Raw genomic sequence first — 14,142 nt, 5'->3', positions numbered from 1 at the left:
TCATGTAGTGTTTTTCCGTGTATCTTCTCAGCACCTTCATTTCTGTTGTTCTCATCATTTGCATTGTTTTGGCCGTGTCTGGTCTTGTTTCGACTGCGTACGTGATGACTGGTTTTATCGCGGCTTTATATATTCTAATCTTGCTCTCTGTGTTGAGATACTTGTTCCTCCAGACGATGTCATTTAAACAGCCCGAAATGCGAGACGCCTTCATAGTGTGTTCTCTAACTTCTTTCTGCAGGTTGCCATAACTTGATATTCCAACCCCTAGATACTGAAAGTGATTCACTTGTTCGATCAGTTTTGAGTCCACTTCCAGTTTGCACCTTACCGCCTCCTTGGATGTTACCAGGCATTTTGTTTCAAGCAAAATCACTTTGACTTAAAGAACAACCTATTTGAAAGAATAAAAATTGTTTCTATTTAAACCTTTAAGATCGTCCAATTTTCTATTATAGCAAATCACGTCTTCTTTCTATTTTGGAGTAGAATTGGCATTTTCTATTAGTGAAACCAAATCCACAACTCCTGGAAAAGCTCAGATACGAATTTCCTTCTCGAAATAAAGCCGAAAAACTTGCTAAAATAAACGAGCCAATTGCCGCTACCGTTCTTATCCCCAATAAATTGATAGAAAAACGGTGTGTTGTTCAATTACCCGTTTATTCCGATGCAGGGTCGTTTGTCTCGAGTCGCTTTTGCCGCGGTCGAGGCTGCAGCCACGAATTTCAAATGGAATTAGTTGGAAATGCAGCTGCAAAAACACTTGGCGGTCTAGAATATATTAGGTGACTTGCGGTGCAGCCAGCTATTGTTAGTGGAAGCTTTTAAAGAAAATTTAGTTTATTGGCCTAGCTAAATAATTGTTTTTTCTTTAGAAAGAGTGCTGGTTTTAGATATTTTTATTTAGAATAATTACTCGCAAGGTAGATACACTCTTTTTCTTTGTTTGATAATTGGAGTTTTGTTTTGGTTTGGACACTTCAGTACCTTGCGTTTGCGGTGAGTCGTATACCGTGCTGGCAACTGAAATGGAATTATAAGGATATCATCAGTCAGTAATCGCAATAATTTTAAAACTCAACTTTTTAACACATAACACGCCCTAACTTAAGAACCACTTTAGATATTGATTTTTTTTTATTTTAAAGATCGGATCTTTTAGAATATGTTTAAATAAGCAAAATTCGATAAGGTTATGTTTTTTTTTCATTCAAAAATTTTAAACAACCCATCCATTTAGTTTTAGTACATAGCAATTTTCAGCAATCGTGTAAATTTTTTATTTGTAAAGAGTTTCAGGTACTGTCTGCGAAGAAAATATAGCAGAAATGTTACGAAAGTTTTTAAAAACAACTATAATAAATTATTTTTAATAGATTTCGAGATATCGATTTTTGAATTCAGAGTTCTAATAGCGCGACTACTGTCGAACACCAACTCAATTCCTCTTATTTTTACCAAAGATGCAAGTGTTTCTAACTTGCATTTAAATTTTTTTTAAGCTATAGGGAAAATTAAAACGACACGTTAACAAATAAACAAGTATCGCGAGACGTAGTTAAATCGTGAAGCTGAACGCATGATGTACACCTTTCCCTAGAACTTTAAGTACTGAGAGGTACTGATTGGGTCAACCGATCGACTGCGACAAAATCTGCTATATCCCCTTCCAGATCTCTTAGCAATGTGCACAGTTTCTCGGTTTATTTCATACGTTTGGCAACGTGTTTACTGTCCTCTCTTTGTTCGGTATTATAAACGAATTGTACTCTTCTTACATATGGAATCTCGACCCAAGACTAACCTTTGCCAGCCCTTAGTATTGAAGAGATAAAATATCCTCTACATGTACCATGACGAACACAAAAAAGGTTCGCAATGAGGTGAAACAATAAAGTCGGGTATTACAGATCAAGTGTGGTCCAAGCACCACAACATAAAATGGTCGGAAGCTCGGGTTGTTCACAAAGAACCCCATTGGAAAGAGCGCTAATTTAAAGAGGCTGTATTCATTTTTAACAATAGTAAACTCTTTAGCAATCCAAGTATGGAAATTTCAACAATATGGCAACCACTCATAAAACTCTCCAATGGAGGTGTTCTTAGTAAAGATATCCATGCTTGACTAAACCCAACTAATTCACGCTTGAATGCTTGGCTCAGTAGTTTTAGAATTTAGATTAGATCACACTTGATAACGGTCAGTGATATTTCTGACCAAAACGTTGTTTGAGCAAAATAAATAAAGACAATGGAGGTCCGAAATGATTTTAGTTTTAATACAAGCAAGAATGTTTCTCTCGCAATTCCATCACCATACCGGGCGCGTCTCAAAAGTGGCTCACCCCTATAACTTTTTTTTATTTTTTTCAGTTAAAAAAACGTTATGTTATTATATGACATAAATTAGGATTGATTGACGTATTCGTTTTTGGTCACTTCCTGTTTCACCGGAAATGACTACAACTTTTGGTTTTTAAATGGCACCGTTGGTATTTTTTTACATTATTCGATAGAAAATAACACTCTGAATAGAATGACATATCATATGTCAACTTTTGACATTTTCGCATATGGTTTATTTAAAATTATAACTTGCGGTTCGTAACGAAAATTTGACTCGAAATACCAAGTGTGTCGCATCAAATTATTCGTAAAAAAATGCTTTTTTCAAATATGGCAATGAGCCACCCTCGTTCCATTTGAAAAAAATGAAATATAATTAAAAATACGATTTCAGCATATTCTAACTAGCCAGGACAAGACACTAAAAGCATTAGACGATCAAATCTATTTTTCCAAGGCTTCTTGATTACGAATTAGTGTTTTTAACATAGCCATGGCACTTTAGATTGAATTTTAAAATAGATTTTTTATTAAGCGAGAATATCAAAAGTTGACATATGATAAGTCATTCTATTCAGAATGTCATTTTCTATCGAATAAAGTAAAAAAATACCGAGGGTGCCATTTAAAAATCAAAAGTTGCAGTCATTTCCGGTGAAACAGGAAGTGACCAAAAATAATTGAATACGTCAATCAATCCTAATTTATGTCATATACTAACACACCTAATCTCGTTTTGTTATCTGCAAAATTAAAAAAGTTATAGGGGTGAGCCACTTTTGAGACGCACCCGGTATAGAAAAGACACTGAACTTGCTATTAAATGATTATTGACTAAATCAAACTGTTCATCACATTGTAACTGAATGCCCTCTTACAGCATATGGAGGAGAAGCGAGTGATATCTTTGAAGCCACAGACACCGTGTTGAACTCGATCAATAGCCTAGATTTTAAAATTTAAGTGTACTTTTTGTAATATGTTTTGTGTATAACTTCTTAGATATCTAGTTTTATTTTTACAATTTGTGACAATCTGTTTACATGTTATATTGTGTTTGAATATATACATTTGATGTTGTAATTAAATCCATGTACGCCATACGCTAAATAAATAAATAAATTGACTAAATATTGATACTTATGCAAAAACAATACAAATTAACTATAAAAAATATATTGTGTCTTATGAAAAAACATTTCGATCTTTTATGCTTTTTACATTTTTTTTCGATTGTTGAAAAATGTTTCTTCAAAGCTGAAATCACTTTTAAGCAAACAAATGTAAAAGGAAATTGTGCCAAAAATAGATACTCCCCTTCAATTTAGCGACTTACTTATTACTCCATTCTCCCAGTTTTCGTAAAGTGGCCCCATAATGTCAATTGTTACACACGGAAGTTGCAAAGAAATTGAGAAAAAATATATATCCTCGCTTTTTCGGATTTTTTTTGTTTTATTTTTAGACGTTTGTATTGTTAAAATTTATACATTATTTTATTTATCTACCGTACGATAGAATGAGAATGTTGCGAGATATAAGAAATGTATATCTTTAATTTAAAATATGAGCATTAAACCTAAACAAAATGATTTAGTTTACCCACCCCCCACACACACTTGTTATTTCGAGTCAAATTGTCGTTTCGTCAAACAATCGCATGTTAGAATTTCAAATAAACCGTATGTAAAAATGTCCAAACTTGACATATGATATGTCATTCTATTCAGAGTGTCATTTTCTATCAAATAAAGTAAAAATATACCATTAGTGTCATTTAAACATCAAAAGTTGTAGTAATTTCCAGTGATTAATGTCACTAGTTTAAAAAATGAGCGATTCGAAAAGTATTCCCTCTGACATTGAAGAAGTGGCATTCAGAGCCATTTCTGGATTGCTTCCAGCAAGATCGAAACAAAAGTATGAATAGACTTTCATTCTTTCCCGCAATTTCGCAAAGCTCTGAAATCATACTTACTGGAGAGAGCCCTATATACGGTAAACGAGTTTTTTGTTGATGTTTAATCATGAACAATTTTGAATTTTACAATTTTGATCATCTCACATACTGGTTAAAGGTCTAGTATTTAATATTTAATATTTTATAACTCTTGGATTTTATAATATATAACATTAGTTTATCCATTTACAGTTTTCCTTTTGTAAAATTTTCTAGATACGCCTGTGTTCTGCAATGTCCATATATGTTTTATTTGTAATTTTATGACGTAAATTTTTTTTTGAATTGATTTGTATTGTATGACATTTTTATTTGTTTATTTGTATATTTGTTTTTGTGCTTTTTTGTTTTGCTTTGTCGATGAAGCTGTTTTGGCTTTTTGTACAATAAAGCGTTTGTTTGTTTGTTTGTTTGACATACTCTAAGTATGAAAAATGGTGCACCGAAAAAAAAGTACACGACTTTTGAAATGAAAAGGTACTCATAACATATTTTTCCAATTTATCCGCTACTTACAAGCCTTCGTCTCTTTGGGCTTTCTGTTAATGATACATACTATGATATCGATTAAAATGAATATATATGCATCATCAGGCATTTACTTGAAAGATTGTTCAAACTGTATCATTAACATTTATAATAAATAAGTTTTCATGTTTTTATAATTATTATCAATAGAACAGTTTATTTGTATTTAGTATGTATTTAGTGTTTAGTTTTTTCATTTTGGTATTCATCTAAACAAGGAGTGCGGTAATGAAAATGCGTGAGTTAAGAGCTTCTTAACTCACTGACGTAGATAAAATACAAAAACAAATAAGCATCAAAAACACCTTGATTGTGGTAATCCTATAATAATATATTACCTAGTTAATTAGAGACACAAAATAAACCACTTTGGAATAACCAACCATCATCCCCTAGACCCCTTGTCTACTTACGTGTTACTCCATTCTCCAGGTCTTCGTAATAGCCGCATAATGCCAATTGTTGCAGCAGCGAGTTGGGCAGGCGGCAGAATTGGTCGACGCGGCGCAAACGGGAGCAGATTAGCTCGACGTCTTTGACGTTACGGTCGCACGGCCTGCAACAACCAAGAAAAAGGGGATAAGTTGAGGAAGTTTTAATCGGGTTTTTATCGTCGATGAGATTTCTGGGGAATCGGTAGGGAACGATAATTTGATCCCGAAATCTAATCTAAATCTTTTTAAATATCTAAAACAAACAAGATCTTTTTAAGATATGATTATAAAATCTACACCCTACACTCAAAAAAACGCAACGGAGAAAATTTTGGTCAGATTTAAAGTATTATATTTTTTATTTTTAGTCCTATTTTCATTAATTTTAGTAGCAAGCTGTATACAGGGTGGTCCGAACTGTATTTCCGGAAACTTCGGCAGCATATTCTACAGATAAAAATAAGTAGAAAAGTTCGTATAAATGTATGTCCTAAAATGGTTAGTTTCGGAGATACAGGGTATTGTATTTTTTTGTATTTTACTAAGAGTGAGTCCTAGGTGGGACCCTCCACTGAGGCCGCGAGGGCCTATTGTGGCTCAGTTTCTACAAGCTTTTTTATAGAAAAAGAGCATTAAAGTTCGCCCTCAAAACCCAGCCTTTTAACATAGGCCGTTATGTCCGAGGGTGATATGTCTTCAAGGTCTGATAAGTCTAGCGTGGGTTTGTCAAACACCTCAAACCTGGTCCTGCCCCCAGCGGAGCAGGTACACATAACGTGCTTCATTGTTTCGTCATCTTCCATACAGAGTCGGCATTCGGCGTCTTCCACCAGTCCCATCCTCTGTAGGTGTGATCTCAGCCGGCAGTGGCCCGTGTATACTGCAGTAAGCGTACGCGCTCCGTTCCTACCAGCCTTTAGGACCCTTAGGAGTTCATCTGTTCTACGTTTGGATGGCCCTGCTAGGATTGTTTTGGCATGTTCCATTCCGGGACTGTCATACCAGTCCCGAAGCGTTACACCCCTAACCCATTCACAGAGCCTGTCTCTTGCGAGATTTTTTGGTACGCTAAGTGTCGGTTCTGGGCCCACGAATGGCGAGCCTGCACCACGAGATACAGGGTGCACAAGTTTTATTTTTATTTCGATTTTTTCCAAATAATTCGTAAAGTAACGTTAATATTTGGATGAAAATTGTTGTCTGTGAGTTTTTTGACATGAGAAATTTGATTTTGATGTCAATATGACCCCTATTTGTAGGGGGCGCTACCTACATGTGTTTTGACTGTTTTGAAGAGTAAAAACTTTTCGTCCGTATACCTGTATAAAACTACTGAGTGAAAAAATATACATTTCCCTAACTTTCTATGTAAAAAATGTCTCTTGGTAAAAAATCGCTAGGAGCAACCGTTCTCAAGATATTTAGAATGGAAATAGTCAATAAATATCATTTTTGCCAAAAAATAAACAAGTTGAGTAGATCGTTATTTGACTCAAATAATAAATTTGGGAAATTTTTATTTTTTTAAATTGATCATAAATTTTTCTGCGAAAAAATGATAAAACAGTTTCTGTTGAACTTTTGGCACAAAAACGTTTCAAATTTATGATTTCAGTCTAACAATTATTTAGTCAACATGTTTAATTTATGTCAATGATGATGGGTATTGATAATTTCCATTCCAAATATCGCGAGAACCATTACTGGTAGCGAATTTTACCAAGAGATCTTTTTTACGTAAAAAACGCCATAAATGTATAATTTTTTACTCAGCAGTTTTATACAGGTAAGGACAAAAAGTTATTACGCTTCAACCAGTTACAAAATTAGTTGGTGACGCTCTCTACAGGTAGTAGTCATATTGACATCAAATTCAAATTTCTCATGTCAAAAAACTCCCAGCTACCAATTTTCATCCAAACATTGAAGCTACTTCAGAAATTATTTGGAAAAAATTGAAATAAAATGAAACTTCTACACCCTATATCTCCAAAACTAAGCATTTTAGGACATACATTCATACGAACTTTTTTACTTATTTTTTTTTAAACCGAAGTTTGCGGATTATACAGGGTGGTCCGAACTACCAACCTGTATAATTATATCACCTTTTATTCGTAAACTCAGTTTTGTATAAACTTTAGTATTTGGCATATTATACAATCGAGGGGTTGTCTTTTTACCCTAAATTTAAAACACATTTTGCAATAATTTCGTGTGTAAATTTTTCTAAAATATAATTTTACGGCGAGACGATAAGTTACAAGGCGGCTTTGGTGAATATTATGAACTATATATTACTATGAACTGCCCATCATGTTCGACGTTTGACAAATGTTTGGCAGAAGGGTTAGAGGTCGCAAAGCAGTACCAGCTTAATTAAATCAACTTCGCTTGGTCCTTAAAGAAGAATGAGAAAGCATAAGGCAATATGATATATGAAGCCTGAATGGCAGTATAAACGGACGTATACAGGGTGGTGATAATAATTTCGATGCTCAACATTGGCATCTCAGAAAGTACGATAGATACGAAATCGGTTAAATGGGACAAAAGTTGCGTAATTAGAAGTTTGACAAACACCTATGACGAAAACCCCGGTATCTTAATTAGTTTCGGATTTATGCCAAAAAATGAAAATAATGTGTTTATTTTAAATAAGAATATCTCCAGAACTATTGCATCTATTGCAACGTAAGTTGGTAATTTTATATTTTTGACCCCGGCCAAATAATGCCGTTTTCAGAAAATTTCTAAGCCTTCCAGATTTCGCACAACAACAGTCAAGTTTTTGTTTTCTTATGGCCACCATTTTGAATATTTATAGCAAAAAAAATAATCTATATGGTGGTATCTAATTTTTATTCATTATTATGTAAATTCACCCAAAAAAATTAGATTTTTTAAAAATTCGCTCAAAAGATCAAGTCTGCCTTGGAAATCCAATTGTCACTTTATATGACAGCAAGTTAATTTTGATTTACTCTATTAAGTATCAGATCTGGACACAAAAAATTATAGTTGATAGTGTAAAGTGTATTAACAGTCAATAATATGTTCACAAGCGAGGAAACACGAGATATGTATGATGTTTACTTAAAAAATAATAGAAATTCCGATATGGCATGCGCAAGTTATAGAACATTGTATCCTGAAAGGACACAGCCTCATCGTACTATTTTCGCAAAGATTTCAAGAAATTTAGCAGTTGCTGGTAGCTTTAAAAAAACAAGAGGGCCACTATTTTAAAAAGCTTATGATATTAATGTACCAGCTTAGATTGAAATAAATCGGGAAAGTTCTAGTCGTAAAATAAGTCGCAAGTGTTGTGTAAGTGATTCTTATGTAGGGAAAATTATCAAAAAACATAACCAGTCACCAAAACCATCTCGTCATATTAAAAAATTTCATCAAAAAGAAAATAAGAAAATTGATCGTTATCAGTCCATTTCGCTCTTAAAATTCATTCAAAGCGTGTATTGTCATGACTCAAAAACAAAATGCTCGGGAGTCATGGTTCTGACCGTTAAATTATATTTTAGGAAAATTTACAGAAGAAATTATTGAACAGTGTGTCTTAAAGTTAGGTTAAAAAAACTCTCGATAACCCTGCATAATATGCCAAATACCAAAGTTTATAAAAAGCTGAGTTTACGAATTAAAATTGATATAATTATATACAGCTTGCTAAAAAAATCATGAAAATAGGGCTAAAAATAACAAAAATATAACCCTTTAAATTTGACTAAAAATTTCTCCGTTGCGTTTTTTTTTGCATCTGGGTGTATTTCTAGCAATATAAATGATTCTGTTTTTTCTAGTGTAGAGCCCAAAACCGTGGAAAAACGCATTTGCAAGAAGACATTATAGGCATAATATCATCAATCGGTTCAAATATACAGGGTGGTCTGAATTGTATTCGGGAAACTTATATACCATATTCTTAATTTTTTAAAAAATGTCTCTGGATGAAAATCGCTACGAGCATATCAGCTTTCAAGATATTTAGAATGGAAATAGTCGATACATATCATTACTGATAAAAAATAAGCATGTGGACTAAAGAGATATTTGACTGAAATAATAAATTTGGGAGTTTTTTAAGCTAATCATAAATTTTCGTATAAAAAATACGATAAAACAGTTTCTGTTTAATCGCATTCACAACAATCTTTAAATTTCTTGAATTCTTTGAATCTCCGTTAATTCTATAAAATTGTGTTTCATAATTTTATTGATTTCGGATTTTCCTTCCTATTCCTGACAAGCTGCAATAAAGATAAGATCTAAAGGTACATTCAGGCTGAGAGCGACGAGCGCCAGCGTTTGCGTCGCCTCGGCGTGTCGAAATGGAATCAATTCACTTAACTTAAATTAGACCGTTCAGGCAGACAGCGAGTTTGGCGTTGCGCTAGCGTCCGCTGAGCGTCGGGGTTCGAGTTCAATGGAACGGACGCGACGCTCTCAGCCTGAATATACCTTAATTCATCATTATTCACTTTTATCTCTCCATTAATTACATGATATATTTGATTGAATATTTTTTTTTATTTTTCCTAATTTCCCAACACTTCCGCAAGAAAACGTGAGAAAGAAAAATACAAAAACCATTTATATAATATATTTCTCTTACGTTTCTTTTTCTCAAAGTTTAAATTATATTTTTGGGAAGATTAAAATCTGCTTCTCTTTTTTAAAATATCTCGAGTTTCGAAAAATTGCGATGACGAAAAAGGAACTTTACTAAATTGATTTAATTTCCTGTTCTCCTTTATTTTCTTTCTTTTTAATTTACATGTTGATATAAGACTTTAATTTCTGAAGTTTTGTAGGGTAACAGAAGAAAAAAAGTTTTTTTGAATAAAGTTCTAAAACGATTTCCTTTAAATATGAGGATATAAATATATGATCAATGTAAACGTCTTCTCTGTGTAGTGTTATTATGATGTACCTAATATCTTTTGAGGTATACTCGACTTGAAAATTGAATATTTATAATTCAAAAAATAAAATATATTTTTTTAAAATACAGAAATACTAAATTAGTGTTAGTAAAATAGTAATAAATATTTTTTTAGCTTTTTGATTTAGTGGCTAGACACTGTAATAAACCTACATAGGCATTACTTATAAAATAATATGTTGTAAAAAATATTAAGTGTCAAACATGATATTATTTACATATAGTCTAAATTATTCAAAATATATTTTTTTTTCAAACGTCAGAAAAGTATTAATTTTTACGACGTGATTGGCAATATAAAAATAGTTATTTTTGTATCTCGTGCACGAATAGCTACTTTGGCGATCGACACTTTACGAAAAATTAATCGAGAACACCAAAATAGTTCGCGCACGAGTTGCAAACAACATTTTTTCTACAAACATTAAAATCGGGATATCCCTAAAAATTATTATTATTATATTATTGCTTCGAAAAAAAAAAAGCGTAAGCTTTTAGGTCATTTTAATACTTGGTATTTCTGTTGCTTGCCGCCGCGCCGCGCCGTGAGGAACTTACTAAAATGATGGTCAATAACATAGTAGATAAAGATTCAATTTTGATTGTTAAAGTACCCGGTACAAAAACAGAGACCGAGTCTTTACAGTGTCAAATTTGAACTATATTGAAATTTACCGAAAATACACAGCTCTTCGTCCAAGAAATGCTACCAGTCGCAGATTGTTTTTAAACTAACAAATTAAAAGATGTGTTAACCAAGTGGTCGGCATAAATTCTATTTGTAAGATGCCTAGCATGATAGCAAAACACTTGAAGCTGCCGGATTATGAGGCCTATACTGGGCATTGTTTCCGGAGAACTTCAACCACACTCCTTGCTAATGAAGGAAGTGATGTATTCAGTTTGGTTTGGTTTGGTTTTTTTTTGCATCTGGGTGTATTTCTAGCAATATAAATGATTCTGTTTTTTCTAGTGTAGAGCCCAAAACCGTGGAAAAAAGCATTTGCAAGAAGACATTATAGGCATAATATCATCAATCGGTTCAAATATACAGGGTGGTCTGAATTGTATTCGGGAAACTTATATACCATATTCTTAATTTTTTAAAAAATGTCTCTGGATGAAAATCGCTACGAGCATATCAGCTTTCAAGATATTTAGAATGGAAATAGTCGATACATATCATTACTGATAAAAAATAAGCATGTGGACTAAAGAGATATTTGACTGAAATAATAAATTTGGGAGTTTTTTAAGCTAATCATAAATTTTCGTATAAAAAATACGATAAAACAGTTTCTGTTTAATCGCATTCACAACAATCTTTAAATTTCTTGAATTCTTTGAATCTCCGTTAATTCTATAAAATTGTGTTTCATAATTTTATTGATTTCGGATTTTCCTTCCTATTCCTGACAAGCTGCAATAAAGATAAGATCTAAAGGTACATTCAGGCTGAGAGCGACGAGCGCCAGCGTTTGCGTCGCCTCGGCGTGTCGAAATGGAATCAATTCACTTAACTTAAATTAGACCGTTCAGGCAGACAGCGAGTTTGGCGTTGCGCTAGCGTCCGCTGAGCGTCGGGGTTCGAGTTCAATGGAACGGACGCGACGCTCTCAGCCTGAATATACCTTAATTCATCATTATTCACTTTTATCTCTCCATTAATTACATGATATATTTGATTGAATATTTTTTTTTTATTTTTCCTAATTTCCCAACACTTCCGCAAGAAAACGTGAGAAAGAAAAATACAAAAACCATTTATATAATATATTTCTCTTACGTTTCTTTTTCTCAAAGTTTAAATTATATTTTTGGGAAGATTAAAATCTGCTTCTCTTTTTTAAAATATCTCGAGTTTCGAAAAATTGCGATGACGAAAAAGGAACTTTACTAAATTGATTTAATTTCCTGTTCTCCTTTATTTTCTTTCTTTTTAATTTACATGTTGATATAAGACTTTAATTTCTGAAGTTTTGTAGGGTAACAGAAGAAAAAAAGTTTTTTTGAATAAAGTTCTAAAACGATTTCCTTTAAATATGAGGATATAAATATATGATCAATGTAAACGTCTTCTCTGTGTAGTGTTATTATGATGTACCTAATATCTTTTGAGGTATACTCGACTTGAGAATTGAATATTTATAATTCAAAAAATAAAATATATTTTTTTAAAAAACAGAAATACTAAATTAGTGTTAGTAAAATAGTAATAAATATTTTTTTAGCATTTTGATTTAGTGGCTAGACACTGTAATAAACCTACAATAACATTATAGGCATTACATTATAACATTATATTCTAGCATTATAGGCATATTATTTACATATAGTCTAAATTAATTAAAATATTTTTTTTCAAACGTCACAAAAGTTTTAATTTTTACGACGTGATTGACAATATAAAATAGGTATTTATGTAACAAGTTGCGAAATGAATGTTTTTAAGCACGGGACGCAAAATCTTCCGAGACGAAAACCGAGTTGGACAATGCGTCGAGTGCTTAAAACACTCTTCTCGCAACGAATTTCATACAAGATTTTTTGTGAAAGCGGATAATTTGAGATTTTCATGCAATTATTATTATTTATTTTTAAACATTTTTTAAAATGTTCTGGTAATCGGTTTCTAAGGCATTGTTTATGCATTTTTTAATGACAAAGTTCTGTCAGGTTCAAACGTCGTCGTATTTCCTCACTATTTCCTACAAAGTTTTGTGAAAAAATGAGTGATAATGACGAATCTTTGGATATTCACCAAGCTGCTGAATCTGCGCTATCCACGTTAGTGCCAGAGAAGTCGAAAAACTTATACGAGACCACCTACAACAACTTTGAAACCTTGGTTAAAGAAAAACATGTTGAGAATTTCACAGAAATGGTATTGCTAGCCTATTTCCTAAAGTTATCCACTACCTTAAAGCCGTCAACTCTGTGGAGTAAATATTCGATGCTCTCCGCACCATGATTTACCTGAACAGAAACATAGATATCAGCAAATTCACAAACCTTATTCCATTTTTAAAAAAGAAAAGCTTCCAGATATCAGGCAAAGAAATCAAAAGTATTTACAAAACTGGAAATAGAACGCTTTATGAAAGAAGCCGATGACAAAGAATTCCTGCTAGCTAAAGTTGTCTTAATCGTTGGAGTATTTAGAGCATGTAGGAGTGAGGAAATCACGTTTTTGACCGTAGATGCCATTAAAGATTGTCGATCATTTATTAGTATGAATATTCCGAATACAAAAACTGATTTTCCAAGAGTGTTTACGATTACTGAGAGACCAATAGATGGTATCAATTTCTTACATGTATTTCGTAAGTACGCAAAACTTCGACCACTCAATGTGACACATCAGCTTTTTTTTTCTTGACGCATCGAAAAAATTAATGCTGTGCCCTGCCAGTTGGAATCAATACAATTGGAGGTATGCCAAAAAAGATAGCAGAATTTCTTGGACTCTCCAACGCCATTGAATACAGGGCCTATTTATCATCTGGTCGGGCCCTCTTTTTCAATAAAATTCAAAAATTCAAGAAATTATAAATATTTTACAACCTTTAACGGGCCCCCAGACCACCGGCACCGGGCCCAAGGCCCGGGCCTTATGGGCCTTATGGTAAAATAGGCCCTGATTGAATACACTGGTCATTGTTTCCGGCGCAGCTATGCAACAATGCTGGCAGATTCAGGAGTTAACAGTTTTAAAGCAACATGGAGGTTGGCGATTAAGCTCGGTTGCTGAAAGTTACATTGAAAATTCAATTGAACAGAAAACCAAAATAGCGAAAAGAATCATGGAACAGAAAGATACGCCAAATAAGAAATTAAAAGCAGTTTACGTAGAAGCAGAAGCTACCAGCATTGCCAGTACAAGAAATTTACTTATTCCGACTGCTACA

The 14,142-nt window shown here is 33.0% G+C and overlaps 1 protein-coding gene across 2 annotated transcripts in view; it reads right to left on the bottom strand.

Moving 5' to 3' along the window:
- Window positions 1-14,142, bottom strand: part of LOC115890798 (rap guanine nucleotide exchange factor 4) — a 691,873-nt gene that overhangs the window by 502,759 nt on the left and 174,972 nt on the right. For both annotated transcript variants that reach the window (XM_030911141.1, XM_030911143.1), the window contains exon 2: window positions 5,251-5,393. In XM_030911141.1, coding sequence (XP_030767001.1) covers window positions 5,251-5,393 — 143 coding nt within the window. The remainder of the gene's footprint in view (window positions 1-5,250; window positions 5,394-14,142) is intronic.

The sequence above is a fragment of the Sitophilus oryzae genome, unplaced genomic scaffold, assembly GCF_002938485.1.
Source record: "Sitophilus oryzae breed Bouriz unplaced genomic scaffold, Soryzae_2.0 scaffold_926_pilon_pilon, whole genome shotgun sequence".
In the NCBI taxonomy this organism is placed as follows: Eukaryota; Metazoa; Arthropoda; class Insecta; order Coleoptera; family Curculionidae; genus Sitophilus; species Sitophilus oryzae.
Note: the sequence above shows the minus strand (reverse complement) of the source record. Positions and strands in the feature narration are given on the sequence as shown.